The sequence below is a fragment of the Varroa jacobsoni genome, unplaced genomic scaffold, assembly GCF_002532875.2.
Source record: "Varroa jacobsoni isolate VJ856 unplaced genomic scaffold, vjacob_1.0 scaffold_621, whole genome shotgun sequence".
Lineage (NCBI taxonomy): Eukaryota > Metazoa > Arthropoda > Arachnida > Mesostigmata > Varroidae > Varroa > Varroa jacobsoni.
In genome coordinates, this window is record NW_019213523.1 from 234,478 (window position 1) to 253,986 (window position 19,509).

The 19,509-nt window shown below is 38.2% G+C and overlaps 3 protein-coding genes and 2 long non-coding RNA genes across 9 annotated transcripts in view; 3 read left to right on the forward strand and 2 right to left on the reverse strand.

Annotated features, from left to right (window-relative positions):
- The first annotated feature begins 636 nt into the window (after window positions 1-636).
- Window positions 637-2,163, forward strand: LOC147753251 (uncharacterized). 2 transcript variants are annotated; one of them, XR_015311766.1, is made up of 2 exons: window positions 637-809; window positions 1,610-2,163. It is a non-coding gene; the product is annotated as an uncharacterized LOC147753251 (long non-coding RNA). The 2 variants fall into 2 exon arrangements; XR_015311765.1 differs by having other exon boundaries at window positions 637-751.
- Window positions 2,164-2,859: 696 nt separating this feature from the next.
- Window positions 2,860-6,289, forward strand: LOC111261988 (E3 ubiquitin-protein ligase RNF4). The gene is made up of 3 exons (XM_022835922.2): window positions 2,860-3,255; window positions 3,665-3,810; window positions 4,505-6,289. Exons 1-3 carry the CDS (start codon window positions 3,090-3,092, stop codon window positions 4,658-4,660), a joined length of 468 nt encoding a protein of 155 aa, XP_022691657.1. The 5' UTR covers window positions 2,860-3,089; the 3' UTR covers window positions 4,661-6,289.
- LOC111261989 (uncharacterized) lies at window positions 3,103-12,589 on the reverse strand. 2 transcript variants are annotated; one of them, XM_086968914.1, is made up of 4 exons: window positions 12,425-12,589; window positions 11,750-11,911; window positions 10,370-10,503; window positions 3,103-3,242 (listed from the first exon to the last, which is right to left on the reverse strand). In XM_086968914.1, exons 1-3 carry the CDS (start codon window positions 12,444-12,446, stop codon window positions 10,370-10,372), a joined length of 318 nt encoding a protein of 105 aa, XP_086825040.1. In that variant the 5' UTR covers window positions 12,447-12,589; the 3' UTR covers window positions 3,103-3,242. The 2 variants fall into 2 exon arrangements, with proteins under 2 accessions (XP_086825040.1, XP_022691659.1); XM_022835924.2 differs by lacking the exon at window positions 3,103-3,242 and having other exon boundaries at window positions 9,061-10,503.
- Window positions 12,590-12,701: 112 nt separating this feature from the next.
- LOC111261990 (uncharacterized) overlaps window positions 12,702-19,509 on the forward strand; it is a 21,105-nt gene continuing 14,297 nt past the window's right edge. The window contains exons 1-2 of one of the 3 annotated variants that reach the window (XR_002681320.2): window positions 12,702-12,899; window positions 13,386-13,531. This is a non-coding gene — a long non-coding RNA (uncharacterized LOC111261990). The remainder of the gene's footprint in view (window positions 12,900-13,385; window positions 13,532-19,509) is intronic. The other 2 variants (XR_015311763.1, XR_002681319.2) reach the window with 2 other exon arrangements.
- The window catches only part of LOC111261987 (17-beta-hydroxysteroid dehydrogenase type 6), a 13,063-nt gene continuing 11,572 nt past the window's right edge, over window positions 18,019-19,509 (reverse strand). The window contains exon 9 of the mRNA XM_022835921.2: window positions 18,019-18,281. Coding sequence (XP_022691656.1) covers window positions 18,113-18,281 — 169 coding nt within the window. The 3' untranslated portion in view covers window positions 18,019-18,112. The remainder of the gene's footprint in view (window positions 18,282-19,509) is intronic.

Consider the following 19,509-nt stretch of genomic DNA (forward strand, 5'->3'; position numbering starts at 1 on the left):
CCGACTTATGTTACGTTGGCGCTTAACAGTTATTTTCTAACAGTACGTATTAGATTGAAACTTCAGTAATGGCTCCTTTGCTTTGTTATATTTTCATGAATTGCTTAGTTTTATATACCGTTCGAAAATATTTTCTATTGTAGTTTCATTATGCTCTGAGCAGAATTTTTTATTGAACTAGGGCTTCAAAGATGGAAGTTTTAAATGAGAACAAAAAGGTGCGCTTTTTTTTGTCAAGGTTAAAAGTTATAGCATGGCACGAGTTATAAAGGGCACGCATTAGCACACATTGTGAACTGTAAACAAATAGAAACCGTTGATAGGTAGAAGCATGATTACTGCTTAGCGCCTGGTTTAATTACAATTTCAGCGGAATGTGGATTACAGCCTCCCCATGCTGTATTCTCCCCACCATAGAGTATTTGGTTTCTAAATTCTTGTACTTGTTTTGCGACTTGTTGAAAAATCAGAATTTCAGAGTCGGCGTTTAGCTTTGGTTTCCACAAGTATTGGTATTCGATGCCGCCAAGCTCATCGACGCCAGCCGATTCCTTTATCTCTCGCTCTCCCTCTCTTTATATTTTCCGTTTGTGAATATCTGCTCCTTTCAGTATCCAGCCGTATCGTAGTGTTGTCATCAACGCTTTTGTGCTTTCCACAGGCCGTGTTTTCAGATCTTGAATAACCGGTTGGGTCGCTGTTGTCACTGTCCTTAAAGTCGAGGCTCTTTGTAAACTTGATTTCGCTAATGGTGCGCAAAACGTGCTAAAGTTTTCTTTGGAAAGGATAATAGTGTAGTGAACTATCTGGTGCGCCTTAAAACGCTTAGTATATTTTATTTCATTTGGATACTTACTTTTTTCAGTGTTAAGCAAACTTTCAGAGCTTTTGTTATGAAACCAAAGTATTTGTTTAGGTTAGGTATTTTCCTGTATGCCCATGCAATGACTTTGTGAAGTATTGTTACTGCTAGTTCAAGTTGTTCGTATCGCAGTTAATAGATTAGAATATATCACATTACCCAATTTCATAAAACTTAAGTTGCTCTACAATGGTTGTGAAAAACAGAATATGATAGACTCCGGCTTAAGACGAAATGTAGCTTGATTCAATTTTTGAGTAAGTCAAAATCGAGCAAGTGATGTTGAGGTTTAATCAGTATAATTGATCCGTCAATAGTACGCACCATTTCTACCATTGAAGTTTTGCAACAAGTACTACGGTAAATACGAGTAAACAAAATAAGCAAGTGTCAAGCATGATTCAATTTTTTTCGGATATGAGTCTCCGTCAAAAGAATTTTTTACAGGTTCTAAACCGTGTCCAACCCTCAGTCTTCAGTGACAACTTCCAACAGTGGACTCACATCAAGTATATTATTGAAATATAGTATGTAAACATACACGAGCAATTGGAAAAGAGCACCAACAGCACCAGCTGATCGCGGTTTCAGCTATCTTAGGAGTATGGTATTTACCGGTGTAATAATGTAGTCAGAATAATTTTTGATCGGTAACGCGAGGTCGCACTATAGCTCTATTTTACAATGCGTATCGAATTTGTGGACGCGGAAGAACTGATTGTGTTCGGTTGATGACTCTGAGTTTAGGTGTGAGGTGTTGTAAGCAGGAGTTTTTTTGTCCACCGAGAGCAGAAAATGTCCGAACATCCAACAACGAATCAACGGCCAGCGACGCCTGAAGTAGTCGATCTTACGAATGATGGTGGTAGTGCAGTCCCTACTTCGACTTCTACTCGTACCACTACCGCGAGCAGAAGGAAGCCGTTACATCGATCGAATGAATTACGTGGGGGCACTTACATCGATCTGACTGCAGTGACTATAACAGTATGCGTTATTTTATAGTAGCACGAATATCTTATTTAGATAGGCCATTTATATAGGTAATAACCGATCTCCTGTGCAGATTTAAGATCAGTGGCATCATTAGCAGAGACGCGTTGCGCTTCTCTGGTGAATCGGAAAGTATCTGATAAAGCTGGCGTCGATAACGGAAAGAGACTGAATATTTCCAGGACCGAGAAACAACAAATCGCTTATGTTATGGTCAATGACCTGTCATTTTTACTGCCTGGGTTGTTTTAATGTTAATAGCATCTCATTGCTTAATAAACGTATCCTTGAATCGACTTAAAAATTAATTCACAGTGCATAATTCCTAAGAGGATATATTTCGCATTATATAGATTTCTTCAGAAAGTACTTAACAGAGCAGACTTTGTCATAGCATTAATTTTTCTAAAATACTCATCGGGAAAGACTTTGAATCCAACCAAACTGATCGCATGAATTTGAGGCGAGGCGCTGAAACGTATTACGACCTATTTATGCACCAACGCTAATTGAAATAATATGAATCAGAGCTATATGTTAATAGTTTAGTACATAATCTATCGTTATGTTTTTATACGGTGACGTACTGACCCGACATACCAACCAAAATTTCATTTAATCTCTTTGCGAAAATACCGGTAAACAAAATTTCATCCTCTGATAGTGTTTATGCTTAAAATGTTCCAGCTTCACTGAAACCATCTGACACCGCGGGTTTATTGTCGAGCTAAAAATCCTTTATTAAAAAATATTTCTGAATTAGCAACATCGCCTGTGATGTAGTTGGACTAATTTTACATATACTATACTATATAGACAGATTTGTTCAGTTAATCGTTGTGAAATTTATTACTGTGGAGTCTTGAAACTCAGTTCTCTCTATGCCATTACGAGTCCGCAATAATTGGCCGAATGATCTTAATGGCAGTTTGCTGTCTTAGCAAGCTAAATGCTGATTGAAAGAATGGACCTTAGTGGAAAAAATTATAAAATCAAGTGAGAACAGGAAATAACGAATTTTTTTTACAAATCTTTATTACTGTATTTCTACAGAGACTACTTTAGGTACAATACGCCCCTCAGGGATTCGAAACAGATTGTCCGCGGATCAAAGTTATATGAGGATCAATATATATTGCTAAAACGACTACGTTCAAAACCTGAGTTCTTACGAGGTCTAGTGCATGATGCGAATATTTTCTATTTTATATAGCAGAGTCCGCCACAGCCCCACATGGAGTCAGTTGCCAGTACTTCATCCTCATCGGCATCAAACGGCATCGCTGCGGGCTCTGATGTTGAGGTTCTCTATGAGTGTCGGCGGACGACGCCACAGCCTCCGACACGGATGGGCAGACAACAGCACGTAATGCGCTTCTCGGTAGACCTGGCGAAACATGGTAGATGCAACATCTCAGTTTCTACCGTAAAGTAATCACTATTTCACTATGACAATGGGGCTGGTCATATACCATTTGTCTTAAACTTAACAAGTTTAAAATCTGGAACAATTCGGGCTCCAAAAGATATTCGCTAAGGTTATTTTAAAAAACAGTTAGCAATGTACCTGTTTTTCTTTTCGTATCAGCCATATTCTTTGCTTTCTTTGTATGCAATAGTCTTAGGTAAAGTGACTATCAGCAAAACTCATGCAGAACGTGGCATTTCCCTATTTCTATTATAAATCGATTGGGGCATATGATCATCGTTATACATATGATATAATGATTATTGGTGACACCTGTATGGGTTACTGTAGCTTTGGATTTATTTCACTAAATCTAAAAGAATCTTTGGCTTATTTTTCAGCCCAAAGTCGTGAGGTTGAGGTAGTAACTGACGATGACGATTTAGCGAACGTGCAGATTCCGTCAAAAAAACAGAAAAGTTCTCAAAGCAAAGAAGACGAAACGGCCTCATTATTTTGTCCTATCTGCTTAGAGACATATGCTAAGGTGAGTCTCTGTTAAGTGTAAAGGTCTTCGCTGCCGCATTGACACTTAGGAAATTACCGCTTATAAACGGTGCAAAAAATTTGCTCCCTTGTATTTGTATGTCATCCAGCTTGCGGGCGTTCTAGTACAACTACTCTCTCTTCTTATGTTCTACCTTGTAGGCCAGCTTCTGCACGCCACCCCAGCTGCTGCGTTAGCGTTTTTCTGTTATTGTAGAAGATTGAAGTGGTTTTTGTTTGGTTGGCTAAGAGGGCAAACCTCATCTAGTAGCTTGTTTTATGAATGCATCTATTAAGTGGAGTACTGCAATATCTTTTCTATGCCTTTGTTTCATTAAGTGTGTATACTGTCACAATATTTCTTTTAGAAATATGAATATATTTGGTGTGCGTTTCCGACTTGCCTTTTGACATTTCGTTATTACATTCCGCATATATGCAATTAATCATTCACTTATTTTCCCTATTTACGGTATTAACCTTTGAAAACTGCTAGGTCATCATTGACGTACAATGTCGAAACGAATTAGCGGTGAAAATGCGGAATTCTATTTTGTACGATTATTATGATTTTACCCGTTTATGTACCAGCATGTTAGTACTCTAATAGGTTACGGTGAACATTTGCGTAAAATTGACCTTATAGACAATACTTCATCATAAATGTGTTTTTGTTCATTTTTTCTATCCTTCAGTTGCAGACGCAGAATGTTAGCGCTGTTGTCATATCAGCGTGTTCGCACGTATTCTGCAGAAAATGTATAGAAGAGACTTTAAAAACGGCCAAGTCTTGTCCTAAGTGTCGCCGTGCATTACGCGGAAAAACACCTTTCAAGGCGCTGTTTTTTTAGGCCGTACAGCTTTACCATAATTAAACGGCCGCTAGTGGTAAACATTTAAGTATTCATACAACATGTAGAATTTGGAAAAATTAAAATCAAACTCAAAATTTTTCTAGCTGATTTTGCAACAGTGAGACAAATGAAGCACCCTCTTCTCCCCTCCGCCTCCTCCTCCATTTGATAAGGGTACTCTGTACGAGTTTAGTGAGAATAAAGGCTTAAGTGATTCCGCTAGCGACGATGATAATGATGTATGTGATCATACGTGCGATATCTGTAAGGACGGGTTGCACGCTGATTGCCATCATATTAGATTGTTCAGAAAGTAATATCCGGTTTTATTTTTCGCTTCTGTTCTGTAATTTTTTTTGTTATCCTTAGAAAGTTTTACTGCCGGCATTTTGTCCATATCATAGATGAATTTTACATGGGGTTCGGGCTTTGCAGATGCACCCCTTTTCAAAGTGTAACAATTTCAATATTTCATAAAATAAAAACCATACTTAAGTTTAAAAAAAAACATGTCTTAAAGAGAACAAACTAAAGCCGATTAAAAGATAAAAAAAGTATGGAGAAAAACGGACTAAAAGCCGATTTCTGCTAAATTAGTGATATTCATTGAGAAAAAAGAAAAATAAAAGAGAACGATATGACATGTATTTCTTATGTTTGTCGTTGTTATGTCATTGTTTATTATTTTATGTTCGTTGTCTTCTGGCCACATTTAAAATGTTTTATTTTTCCCAAAGAACTTTGTTATTTTTCGTAAAAAATGTGTCATTTTTTGATCTCGCATTTTACCTTTTAATCGGGTCCGATTTATCTTCGTTTACTCTCCCATTTTTTTTTTACTTCAGATAGTGTTTTTACATTATGAAATATAGAAATTGTCGCATGAGGGAAAATGGGTCCGTATAAGTCACCCGAATTCAATGAAAAATTTTGTGATAAGGATGAATAAACAGGTTTGAACGCTACTGGAAGAGCTTTCTGACGATATAGAAGAGTGAGCATCAATAGGCCAACAATTACGAAATGGAAGCAATAATTATAAATGGAGATTACTTTCTAATCAGAGTGACTGTTAGTCCAGTGCTACTCCATGGCAGCGTACACAGATGGTAACGCACCATAACAAACCAACAAGCAAATACGAACAATTGTAATATATGTACAGAATATGCTAGAATGTTAAAATATGGAGAAATGTGTATGATATGTATTCAGGAAGTTGATTTGAGGCTGTTTAGTTTAGCTGGGAGCATGAAGATGTTTCGGACATAGCAAAATGATCTGTTATATTACCTTGGCAAACACTCTGTAATATTAATAGTAATAATATCATTAGCAAAATGGGTAGTTGTAGTGGGGACTGAGGCTCTCATATACTTTCCTAATGCTAAGTTTAGTTTCAATCTATACATTGCATTTATGTGCACTTTAACAAAGAGACTGAATAGATTAACGCCTGTTGAGTAAGCAAAATTCTATTTGGAAGCGATATTCATGAAGCGTTCAGCTTCCGCGAAGAGTTATTCTCACATGTTTATTGCATCTGTAAATTGAGGCCGGAAATTAGTAAACATGAAATAAACTACGTTAGTGAGTCAAATGGCTACACAATCATGAGAACAGTGATTTCGTTGCGCATTATTTTTTCTGATAGGGGTTTCGAATTCGTAACGAGTCGTGCGTCATTACCAGAATCACATAATGCCATGTAACAATAAGGGATTTAGTTTGTCTTTTGAAAAGCGCACAAAAATGGTGTTCTGCTAGCGTGCCAAAGGTGCTATAGAGTGAGACCTTGGTCAAGATGAAAGACAAAAAAGAAAAAAGGAATTTTTATATTATAACTTTTATTTTCATTTTATAATACACAATAAAGCTTACTAGATATCTACTAGAATAATAATCCAATGTCCTTTTGAATCCCAATAAACTACATTGAACTTTATAAACCGTTAGTTGTATAATCTGAAGGTGACTTTATTCTGAGGACATTTTTTACTTTATTTGTGTGCATTGAGTTTTAAATAAATAACGATTAAAGCTCGAAATGAGTTGTTTACTCCCTGGCTAGAACCTACATTTCAGAGATTTTCTTAAAATCCGTAAGCAAACACATCACCACAGAACTATCACGGGGACTTATTTGTACTGGCTTTCTCCATCTTGCTTATTTCAAACCCGTGTTACGTATTCAAGTGAGTTTCTAAAAATAACTTTAGAGAGGGCCAGTTACAGGGCGAAAAAGCCCAAAAATCACGTTCCTGGTCCATTAAACATGAACTGAACTTCCCTCTTCTGAAATTTCTTACATTAAACGGTTTTACTGTGCTTCTCATACCACGTATTTTCGTATTGATGTTTAAATTTTTTCACTGAAGGACGAAAGTCATAGCATCACCATTATAAACGTCTTCACCTGGGAACTTTACTTATCCCTTCAAATCGCTTTATCTAGTGATAATCTGTGATGGGCTATAAGGGAATTCTTTCGCAACGATTAACAAGATATATATTTTTTCGATATATTTCTATTTTTATATATTTTATATTAGGTAAGTCATGTCTTTTCATTATTCACAATTAATTACGATAGACTGAACTGGCAAGCAGCGAATTTATGGACTGTAGTGGACCTTACAAATACGGCTAATTATTTATATTTTGCAAAGCGGATACGACGCTTAATAGAGTATAGGATGGCAGGATTCGGCTCAGAAATTTCTGAACATATAAGTTCAGCAATAACTTGATGTCTCACGCATCTCTTGGTAAGAGAATGCACCTCAATACAATCTAACAATGGGGTTGATCTAAACTTCCAGAAAAGCGACCTGAAGCTGTAAAAGTGTTATCTATTAATGATGAAAGACATTCTTTGGGATGTTGAATATTGTAATTGAAATATCGTATTCACGGATGTGCAGTATTGATCGAACCGTTCCTCGGATGCACCATGCTTCTATATGTAGTTACTTGAAATACAGTGCTATATTGGTCTCTAACTATGGCATATCACTGACCGTGTGAACCTAACTTCCACCGTATGCATAAAGTCAATAGAACAACAGAGTATGGCGATACTAAATTACAAATATATGCATATGATGCGAAGCCTTTTTTATCGATGGAGCCTGTGAAGTGACTACAATATAACGACAAAGGGTAAACTCTTCGGGGCTGATCTTGCCGCCCGTCATGAGTGCAGCTACTCATAGTGTCAAGAGTAGTTGGTTCCGAAGCACTTATGGACATATCACTACGTAAATTATTTCTTTTAATTTCAACGAAATTGTCAAGAAAGTTACCTTTACGGAGTTTTTAAAGCATCTGGCTGGGCGAATAGCGATCTATTGCACTATAAAACATCCATGGTAACGTTATAGGGGGTAGAAATTTTAGAAAGTTGTCGAAGAGAATGCCAGACCGCTAAAATTATTGAACAAGATCACTTGCCAGGGAAGCGCCTGCGGATGTATAAGACGGGTTTTACGTAGTGTGATATTTCATGAGATATATGAGGCTTCCCGTGCCAGAGAATGTCAATCCATTTAGGCTAAAAAACTGAGAAAATCGACTTTTGTAAAGAATAAATGTTGGAGTTTTTTGTGCTAGAAGTACTAGTAGGCTTAAATTGCATTCGTAGGCTCAGTTTGGAAAATTTCAGCTTAATTAAGTGGTCACATCGTAAAGCTGGCTTGGGGCTTTTTTTGTGAAAAAGTCCTCAGATTGCCTGTGCTGCCTGTCCTAAACTAAGACCGAACATGAAATGGCTGAGATCTTTGAGCTTACTAACTGATAACTAATATGATGCTCAACAGTAGGCGCTATGTAGACGGGAATAGTAGATACTAGGGACACCCAAGCAGCTGTTCTCTGATTGCGTGGCACCATATTCACAGCAAGCAGCGTGTAAAAGACAAAAATATAATTAGAACAAATATCGACCGCTTGGTTGAACAAGAAAACTTCGGTACTATTACAAGCCATCATTTTGTCATGGCAAACTGTAGCTTTTGTACTGCACCAACTAGTGAGCGCTAGAAATATGAGTACATGGTATTTATAAAGGGACTGATAAACACGTTTATTCGATTTTACAATAAGTCGTCGTGCGGTGGGTTTAGTAGATCTTTAGCCGTACCTTCTTTACCTGGCCAGGACATTTTTGCATTTTCAAAGAATCGCAATAGCCTGCGAAACACCCTTTGTTTTGAGAAGATTCCACAAGAAACGTAAACAAGATCTTTTTTAAATTGAGAGGATGAAGCTCTTGTTTTATGGAGAGGCGATACACGAGCATAGATCTGCCAGTCAAAGCAGTGAGTTAGATAATTTTCAATGGTGTTATTTGACCAACTGCTAGCTTCGGAATACGACGCTTGACAAAATAGACGAGATTTACAGCCAACAAATATTGCCAATATTTATTTTCCGGTAAACGCCTTTCATGTGATATACGGTTAGGTTAGCAGTGTAATTTTAGTTACCGATACTTATATAGCTGCCCGTTAGAATCATGAGCTTTTTTTAGTATTACATCAGTATTTTTCTGGAACCCTTCTAATCAATTATTTGCGCACAGTTTTGTACACTATGTGTAAGGATTGCGGTCAATAATGGATTAGTTCTAGAAAGTGCTGTCAAAAAACGCTGAGACCCTCTCTTAAAGCCAACACATCATACTCAAATGACGTACTTTCTACATATGAGTGGTTTTGATAGTGGTTGAATGTACATGCACAACGCAAAATGCAAAGGGGTAACTTAGCCTTTAGCCTTGAAAGCACGATTATCTACACACACATTACGATTCGGGCTGATCAGCGTTTCTTGTTAACACTTTCCATAGCTTTAATAATCTTATACATTTCTGTCAGAAATTGCTGAAGTACAACTACATACGTAATAAATAGTCCTAACTTAAACTCAAGTTATCAAATAACCGTCCTTTCTCTCATTCAGCGGTCTCAATCAAATAGGTCGGGAATAATAGCAACGGCCAGAATACGCGCCAGCATATGGCAGACTCGTGAAAGATCTCAACAAAAGGTTTTAAACTATGATACTATGCCTGCAATAACTGACGTATCGCTGAATAATAATATTCATCATCCATGATGACTTTCCTTTATCCTTCATATGATGAATCTTCACAGGTACGTAAATACGTAAGTGAGATAAGGCGCTATGTTTTTAAAAAACAACTTAGTCTATGTTGCTTTAGGTACAAAGTGTCTCTTTTGCTATAGTCGTTTGAAAAAGATGCACAGAAATATCCTAAAAAAGGTGCCTTCCGATAACTTGTTAAGTTAACTATTTTCTCTTAAAAAAACATCTTAAAATTCGCTGGAGCTGTGTTTCCATTTTTCCAGATTGGATAGCTAATCTAGTATGTAGCTTCGCCTCATATACAGCATAAACGTAGTCTTCTCGAGTAAGATACCTTCATAGATGAAGCGATATGGCTGTATGTTGGTTTAGCATTGAAGCGGAACCTTAACTCCTAAAGACCGTGTTTTTATGATTTTGGGGTTGCGAGGTACCACTTGTATAAACGGTCTGGACTCGTTATACCAGCACTAGGTTTATGGCTGCGTGTATATAGCACTAAAGTAGCATTGTTGTCGGAAGTATCAACTATTGTTGATGTAGGAGATATCAAAGCACAAATTTATTGTCGTTATAAAATGTAAACTTCGTTTTTACCTAGAAAAGCCAATAGCCTATTTCGTTGCAGAATTCCTTGTCAGCTTTGCACTCCTTGGCTTTCTCTGCAGTCCGACAGAAATCAGTAGGGCCCCTCTTATCACAGTCGCCGGTGATGTGAGGGTACATGTTATCTGAAAAATATGAACGAAGTACAGTGCACAGGATCGTAGTTGGGTTAGAATTAACCGTAAGTAGTATTACGACACGTGTTACACCTGGTGTGACACAATGATAGAATTATGCATCTTGACATTTTCTGCACTTTTCTATATATTATAAAAAAAAAAAAAACATTTTATTTCGTAGAAGATAATTGAAGAATATTACTAAAACCGTGGTCTTTACGGATCATTGTAATTAAATCAAACAAAACAATCATGTGCGCTTTTAGAATTGTGTTAACACGATTGACGACGCGGAAACACGAAGCTACACCTCTTTCAGTGCGAAACGATATGTACGTGTGAGCTCGAGTCACAGTTCTATAAGGCTGAGAAACTATGTCCCATTTTTTGAAGCAATAAAGCAATAAAAATATGCTTACATGTAGATAAAAATCTGGAGTTCGATCACGCATGAATAATTTAAAGGGAGCGCAGGTAATTCACACTCAAGTGTCTAGTATCACCTTTGAATCTTAAAATAATTTTAATGCTAGATCATATATAAATAATCAACAGTTGGATCGATCTAGCTCTAACGATAAAAATCGAACTCGAGCTGGCCACTGTCAAGTGGTATCAAATTTGAATTAAGTCATGATATTGCTGCAAACAGAAGCTCCAAAGAGTTTGCAATTAAAGTATCAGTCTATCGCTCAGCTGAAAACAGAGCCTTCATTGGCCTAAACTCACGAAGACCTAATTCGGACAAGTAGATAAGACTGGATGATTAAAAAGCATGGCGACATCATCACATAAGAGGTAAGCTCCTCCAATGAACCAATTATCATCACTCTCACAATTCACGAATAATTACTAGCATTCTGAACACCCTTCTATTGGCGGAAGTATATGTTGGAAGATGAAATAGACCAGATAGGTAATCACGAGATTTCGTCAGTTCAGCAAAGTGTTGCTTTCTTACACTGAAGATTTATCGACGTTTTCGGATTCGTTCTGTGCAAATGCCACTTGGAAGGACAGCTTGGTAGAAATATGGTAAGGTACATGCACCACCTTCATGTTTATCTAACATAGTCATAACAACGTATGCAAGAAGTAATTAAATATCCAACTAATAGCGGGAAGAGCAAGCCTTAGATTCAAGTCAACGAACCGCAAGATTTAAGTGCACCGCTTGCTCTTCTATAGTTGATGACACGATCCTATATTTAGGTACATTTTGCCTAATAGATTTAGTCTAGATTTTACTTACCAGTCTTAACTTCAAAACCGAGATCCCGACAATGCCAGCGAGTGTAAGAGCACAACTTCCTTAGCTCTTCCAAAGCGCAAACTGCTTTTGTATCATAGCAACGCTCATCACTGAATCGGGACGCTGAGTCCACAGTCAGTACAAAAGCAACAGCGACAGTCACTAAATTTCCGAGAGCCACAGACAGGGGAAATTAGTGACAATATATTGTGATAACATTACTTCTATGATTTTACTAGAGTATTATTGGGTGTATTTATCTAACGCCATAAAATACGATATGCAGTGTGTGTCTACTTTTGGTGCCGAATGTCCCTTGGTGATGACGCAGTAACATGTTTACTTGCAAGCAGGCATTAGCTGTTTGATGCTGTTTGATCGGGGAGATATACAACACACGCGTTCCAAATTTTTTAGCTGCTGGCACACAGAGGAATAAGTTACGTTTTTCCCTACTGACGTAATTTGCTAAATATTTCTAATCTGAAAGCTCGTATTTTTTAAATTTACGCTGCTAATTAACAGTCGTGAGATCAGATGCTTAAAAGTACATACGTACTAGGTAACGTGGCTAAGTTTTGCTCAGAATGAGTGTCTGCCCTGCTCAGCATCAACGAAAGTGAGTGCATTATAAGACACGTTAGCATATAATAATGTTTGAATAGAAGTACTTACAACAGTGAACGGCGAGCTTCATTTTTGTATCTTGTCAACTGTTGCAATAGAACTGAAGAAGTTCACTATCGCAGTTACCACTGGTCGTAGGAGTATCGGTCTGGTTGAACTACAGCTGCCTCATTTTAGTGTATGCATCGGTTCTTTTAGCCGTAAACAACAGGTCGAGCATACGGTGACGTCGGAAAGGGACGAGAGTGTCGAATGTTAAAGGCCAACGAAGCAGGGGAGGCAACAGCGCCTCTAGCAACAGCAACGTTAAGTGGCTGCGAAAGAGCAGGCAACATTAATAATAATCTCGTCATTGTTGATCACAGAAATATTCAATGAGGATTTAAAAAGAGGCAGTCGGTAGCTAAACTATTGTCACTAGAGTTTCTGCCAACAAGCAGTGCCACCCACTTGAAACATTGCGTGTGGCCTGCATAATCAATGATTCAGCTTGAATGTTGGTGCTAATCATCGTGGTGAAAAGGTACAGGTGTCGTTATTAGTTATTGGATAATCGTAAGATATTTTAATTTTGCCTTACGTGCTTCGCCTTCCGGATAGCTAGAGTAATATTTATTGTCTAGTCCGATTCATTTTAGGTTTGAGTACATATTTTGTTAAAACGAAGTTCGAAGAGCTTCTTCATTGGTAGTCTTACATTGATAGTCTGAGTCGCTTAAATCCGTATTTAGGTAAGTGGTGTATTCACTGATTTCAGAAAAGCATTGTAATCGAGGTTTATATGAAAGATAAACGGTGCAAATGACGCGTACTTATCACAATGGTCTATAGTCTGTAATTTAAAAAATGTTTCTGCTGCTTCCGTACTGTCCAAAAAGCCGTTTTGATATAGAGGATTCCAGCTTTTAGGTGGAACAGATGATAAACTAAGTATACGTTACCGTTTTTATTTAGCGAATTGCTCCTACCGTGTCAAAGTTAACAAGGACAAACACACCTTGCCTTACAGACTCTTCGAAAAATCTGCGATTCCGCATCGTTACATGTTATCATATATTAACATTTAAAATAAACCGACACCGTCGCAAGACTATATGCTGATATTGAATCGGAAACCATCAATCGTACGAAATGTCGACATCATGGACAATAGTAGTAAGTTGCGTGTGGCGTGCCCCGGCGCTGCCATCAATTTAACTCTCCAATGTTGTTTACTGTTATGCATCATTCCTTTCCTTTTAAACATCGTTGTATTTTCATTCTGCAGTGGATAGATTTTTACGTTGGTAAAAAAAATTCTTTTTGACATTTACTCTATTTGGCCTTTCGCCGCAATCAAAAGCCACCTAAGCAAGCTGGGCTATATATGCCGTGTACAGCGGAAACCCTGCAACTGAAAGAACTGTTTGAAGGAGTTTACTAACTGAAAAATAGAATCTTCGACCTGAAAGGTGTATCTCGCTCCGGCGGGCCATTTGCAATCGGTGAGAATCTCGGATGGCGGACAACTCATTAGTTGGCTGTTAAAATAAGCTACAAATACCAGACTGTTGTCAGAAATCCTGAATAAAAGTGTGCAGGACTGTGAATATTTCTGCGGCTTCGTTCTGGTGAAAATTATTCCTTGGAGCCCCCAGGTTGATAAACGGCGAACGCTACGGAAAGATTACTCGTCTAAACAAGCTGAGATGTGCAAGCATCGAGGCTTAGTAAACGGAGTAAGACGCAGTTCCGTGGGGAAGGCTGGAAACTGCGGTCAAAGACGTAACCCCAATAATCGCGGATCAACAGGCTCAGAGCAGAACTGACATACAACATGGCCCGGTTCAAGGCGGGACATAAGATCTTCGACAGTCACCTGCTTAGGAAAGAGAAGGCACTTTCGCTGATAAGCGTATGTTGGTGCACACTGGTGGATTAGCTTACATTGCAACTGACGCCCTATTGAATTCATCGGAGCTGGTCTCCGAGACTTCAGTCGGCATATTTGTAGCTCTGCTGCACAATAGGAACTGAAAAGGAACACAATGGTTAAGAAGAAAGTATTGGAGACAATAAGGGCAACACAAGTAACTAGTTAATCTACTAGCTATCTCTGCAAGCTTAAATCACGTACGAACCAAATCTCAAGGGGTCCAGGGTTTTCTAGGCAAACCAAATACCAGCTAAATACCTGCCGTAAAACGACGCGTTCATTATACATCAGCTACTGTTCACCTTGAAGATGCATTTTGTACGTATAGACGTTTGGCAAAAATCTAGCGCTTGCGTGTGCTATAGACTGGGTGAAATGCCTGAGGAGATAGGGTTTTTCCTTGACCTTCAACAGTTGACCCGGCATAGGGCGAACAGTAATGGGCAAATTGAATCAGTAACCGATACTTGCCCATGGAGATAATCCAACGGGCTAACTGGAGCAGTTCCTTAGCACCAGATCTGAGAATTCCTGGCGAGGAAAAACCTGAGATACCGGACAAGATCGTAGATAAAATGGTGAATACATAATTAGTAAAATCGTTACTAGAATTGGAGTACACGTTGTGGTTTGATTAAATGACGGCTACTGTTTATGTATTATTATAATATCCCTTTAGCTATCTCCTGTATAACTAAAACTATTTGTCTGCTTTTTACCCTCAACACTCAGCCATGGTTCGCGCTTTATCGCAGTGCGGTTTTTTGCTCGGACCTAAGCATAGCTTACGATTACAGCCATTGCTATCTAATGTAGTACAGTGGAACGTATGCAGGTAGCGACACGATTGACATGATGTCGAAATGATCTGCGAACGGGCTATTTTGATTATTTTATATATAAAATAGTGTTGATTTTCTACACAGAAGTTTCTAGAATGAAATTATATAGTAATCCAGAAAAAAAATCTGCCTAATTGAACATACACGAACCAGTTCTAACGAGCAGATGGATACACTAGACTGCCTTTAGGGGCTTCGCCCCGTGTCTGTTTTGTCGTTTGTTTAATTAATTGAACAATTTCATAATCTATCCTAAATTAAGTTTTCCTGGCCGCTTAAACGCGTTTCAAGTTGTTTCGTTACCTATTTATATGTGAATGAATCCGGTCCGCGTTAGATCTAGACTAATATAAACCATAGTTGGATTGTTACCTAATGAAAGTAGGAATAGTTGGTTTAGAGTTCGCCGGAGGATCAATCATCCGGTCAGAATTTTCTCGAACTCCTTTAGCGGCAGTATCGTAATTTCGATGTAGTTATTTTGTAACAGTAACTCGAATTTCATCGATTTGTTATTAACATGCGTTCTATTGGAACGTATCAGCATATTCTAATATAATGATCTGTGTTAGGCCCAACCTAAAATGTTATTCGGTCAGTTTGTTATCTCTTAACCCGTACTCAAATGTCCCCGATGACTTTGTCAGCAGCCTCGCTATGTTAGTAGAGTGATTCTATGAGCCATTTTCGGCAAGTCTCTTCTACACTTATTCATGTTTTCCAACAGAAACGTTGATCTAATCTCGACTAATCCGTTTTCCAACATCCCGATTAATTTATTTGGCTATCTTGTAGAGTTTGAAAAAAAAAAACAAAATAATCAGCATTTCTCAAACATATCGGCAACATTGTTCGTACCGACACTACTATCACATCTGATAAAAAAGAAAACTTAAATTCTTATAAGCTAAAAAATCTTCCACGTTTTTACGTATACCCCTTGGTAAAAAATAAACAAGGCTTAATTGTATTACTATAATTATAATAAAAGATGTGCTTCAAGATGTCATATGATGCTTTTTTTTAAAAATAAATTTTCGCAGGACCGTGAACCCTGTAAGAACTGCAATTCCATGAAGAGAACAAGAGTTTATATTTTTTTTTTGTATAGTACATTGCATGCTAGACGACGTAGTTTGAAGCATTACATAGATGAAGCCACATGTTAAACCGAAAACTAATATGCTTCTGGGCCCTTTGATTGTGAAGAACGACGTGCTATTATAATTTTTTACCCCGTGGATTACCTACTAAATCTTTCTCTTATTTAAATCTTTAACAATAGACCGTCATCTCTATGCAGGATTCTCTCAGCAACGAAGCGGTTGGCTAGCCTGTACCTACTTGGGTTACCACTTTTATTTATGACAATTAAATTAATTTTATGATGTATTTAAATTATTCAGAATTTTTTTAGCAATAATAATCAGTGGTGATAGTAAGTGTACTAAACGACCTCCTTTAACTTAGGACTTCGATATTTTATTAATTAAAAATAATGTCGTTCGTTTCTTATCAAGCGTAAGAGTGCCTTCGTCCGTGCGGGGTTCTTGCCCTTCGCGTGTCTTCCGTGAGGCTGCGCTCTTCGGAATGATCAATGATACTGTGTTTTAAAACGCCATCTCCTGTCTAGCCACCGCCATAGTGCTCGAACGATCCTGGCGGCTTCGCACTTTCGTCGATTCTTGTAATACCTTTATACCCGATGCTTTCTCTCCGTTTAGCGTTTACGGTCCAGATCTGGCGACCGTGCAGTAATATGGCTACTTGCTTTTCGTCGGAGATACGGCACACGTCTGGTCTTCCTTGTCGGTCACGCCTCTTTCTTTCGATACGGGTCCTTCCTTCATACCTTTTTCAGCTACGCGGGTACGACTGGCGACTACATAGAAAATAATTTCATGCCACTTCCGGTACTCTCAGCCGCTTCGAGAGCTGGTCTTCTGCAGTGATCTTCCCCTCAATTGGCCTGCCTCCCGCGGGGATTTAACCTGCGGTTTCTAACGATGGCTGGTAGCCTCCGCAGGTTTAGTTGAACGCGGGCTCCATCGCTGCCACCAACATGTGAAGCAGTAGGCCATTTGTCGAAGACTGATCGGCAGGCTGCTAGTGCTTTAACTAGCAGCTGTAATAATAATATTTATATCATTAATATTAGCTGAAGTCTATATAAATTAACAGTCTTATGAGTTATTCGACACGACAATGGATTCACAGACAGACCTTCAGTTCAGCGATGAAGCTGCGATTAGCAAAACTGCCTCATATTGAGTGACGAAGACTTGGCATTGAAGACATAACTAGACTAGCCGTATTCAGAAACGTTGCTACACATGAACAAACAGTCAACAGTGAACGCTGTTGAGCCACGATAAATTTTTTATGCCTCTGATATTATGGACTTCAGAACCATGTGCTTCTAGGACGACGATTCCTTCAAACATTCTATGAAATAACGGCATTACTGGCATTGGAATTGGTTGCCTAGATCGTACGATTTAACATGATTAGATTTCTTTTTGTGGAGTATTTGAGGTCAGCAGCCTATGCCAACAAGCCCCCAAAAACCAAGCCGTAAAGAAGAAAAGTAGGCGCTGCATCGTTCATATTCAGCGATAATCATGCCAAGCAATGATTGAAAATTTCGGCAAAAAAGAAAAATGCGTCAGCGAAGCCGAGGAGAAATTATTCCGTTCATGATTCCACTATCCTATTGTGACATTAGAATTTCAGTGTTAAAGCCAAAAAAACACATTTTATATAAAATTTATATTTCCCTTCGCTGTGAGGACACCGTGTGTAAGCATCGTGGCAGCAGTCTTTTCTAGCTTGCAGCTAGGTTGAGCCCGTAGCCGTAGACAGTAATAGTATAGATACTAAAAATCTCTTTACACCATCCGATAAATTTTATTCGGGAATAGAATTTTTTGTGTTAAATACACATTTCACCACATTTTTCTTTTCAATCATTTTAATATATTATCCATCATCAATTTTTGTGACAGACGGTGCGCCTATTTCCAAAAGGAGTCCGCTTTTCTCATTCGCGCGGAAGTTAGGTTCAAAAAAGGACACGGCAATATCCTGAGCCACCGAAGGCAAGACGAATAATGCTGATGAAAGCAGCCAGTTCAGAAAGCCATCACACCTAGAAAAACAGTGAAATCACATTTAGTTTTTCCACAGCGGTCGTTCACCTAATAAGATAATAATAACTTAACGTAGTCGTCGACGGCATGTAGCGAGTCTACTTTCTACCGTTTTGACAAGAATAACAATTGTTTTACAGCCATATTATAAAAAAGCTGGAAACTTAGACATTCCTTTTAAAATCCACTGTTTTCTTTCCTAAATTTTTTTCCTAATTTTGTAACATTCCTAAATTAACTATACAAAAAAGAAATTAATTTTGAGAAAGAGTACCCACTCAATTTGTTTCATTTAACATGCAGCTTACCTTAGGATGAAAATTACCCGCCCATTTTTTAATCACACACTAACAAAGCCCAATTCGACACCTCTATTTGACTGACACTGAGAGACACAGACCTTTCGTGGTACGCTAGAAAAACCTGTTGATTGAAATGGCTTGTTGATGCTACACACGCAGCCTAATGTTAACTATTTTATACATTAGCACTTCTCCCATTGCGATCCCGTTCACACTAACTTGTTACCATCTTAAGTTTACTACATCTGCCTGTTCTAATATGAGCAGAAAACGATAACTCGACATGTTTACGTCGTTGCGCAAACAGTTGCTACTATTCCGCGGTACCAGTTGCATTATTCTATAGCGGCTACCCTCATACAGGAATTCCATTTCCCCCATTAGCAACATTCATCCCATTTCAATTGTCCTATTCCACGTACACATTTTATTTTGAATAATGAGGAATATTTTGAACAGTTTTACTATTACTACCGTATCAGCAGACTCTAATACGTCATTGATGTAAATGTCAGCCCGACAAACGACTGCCTAATTGCAGACCAGTACTTTTATTGGCGTCATCTTTTGAGACCCTGTTGTATCAGTTCAGTTGTCGTGTTGGTCTTATTCAATTACAAGAATCGTATCTCCTTAATTTTCAATTTTTTACTCTGTATCAATGGCCCCGTCATCTTCGTGCACTCCTTATAACCCCGTTCTGGTAATTCAGTGTTCGGCTGCAATGCATGTCCTAGTAACCTCGTTGTTAACTAGCTAACGTACGGCATATATCCTGCTTCTTGAAAAACGACTGAGGTTGATTTTGAAGTTGCCAACATTGAATCCAAATAGATCTTACATGTCAATGTAACTTCCTACAATGCGCACGACATAATGCTGAACCTTATCTACCCCAATCTTCACTCAACAATGGTTGTTTCTG

Coding starts and splice junctions, on each gene's coding strand:
- LOC111261988 (XM_022835922.2), top strand. CDS start 3,090: ATGGAGTCAGTTGCCAGTACTTCATCCTCATCGGCATCAAACGGCATC. Junction 3,256..3,664: donor GGTAGACCTGGCGAAACATG/GTAGATGCAACA, acceptor CTTATTTTTCAG/CCCAAAGTCGTGAGGTTGAG. Junction 3,811..4,504: donor GCTTAGAGACATATGCTAAG/GTGAGTCTCTGT, acceptor TCTATCCTTCAG/TTGCAGACGCAGAATGTTAG.
- LOC111261989 (XM_086968914.1), bottom strand. CDS start 12,446: ATGAAGCTCGCCGTTCACTGTT. Junction 11,912..12,424: donor GAAGCTCGCCGTTCACTGTT/GTAAGTACTTCT, acceptor TCGGAAATTTAG/TGACTGTCGCTGTTGCTTTT. Junction 10,504..11,749: donor CGGTTTTGAAGTTAAGACTG/GTAAGTAAAATC, acceptor CATATTTTTCAG/ATAACATGTACCCTCACATC.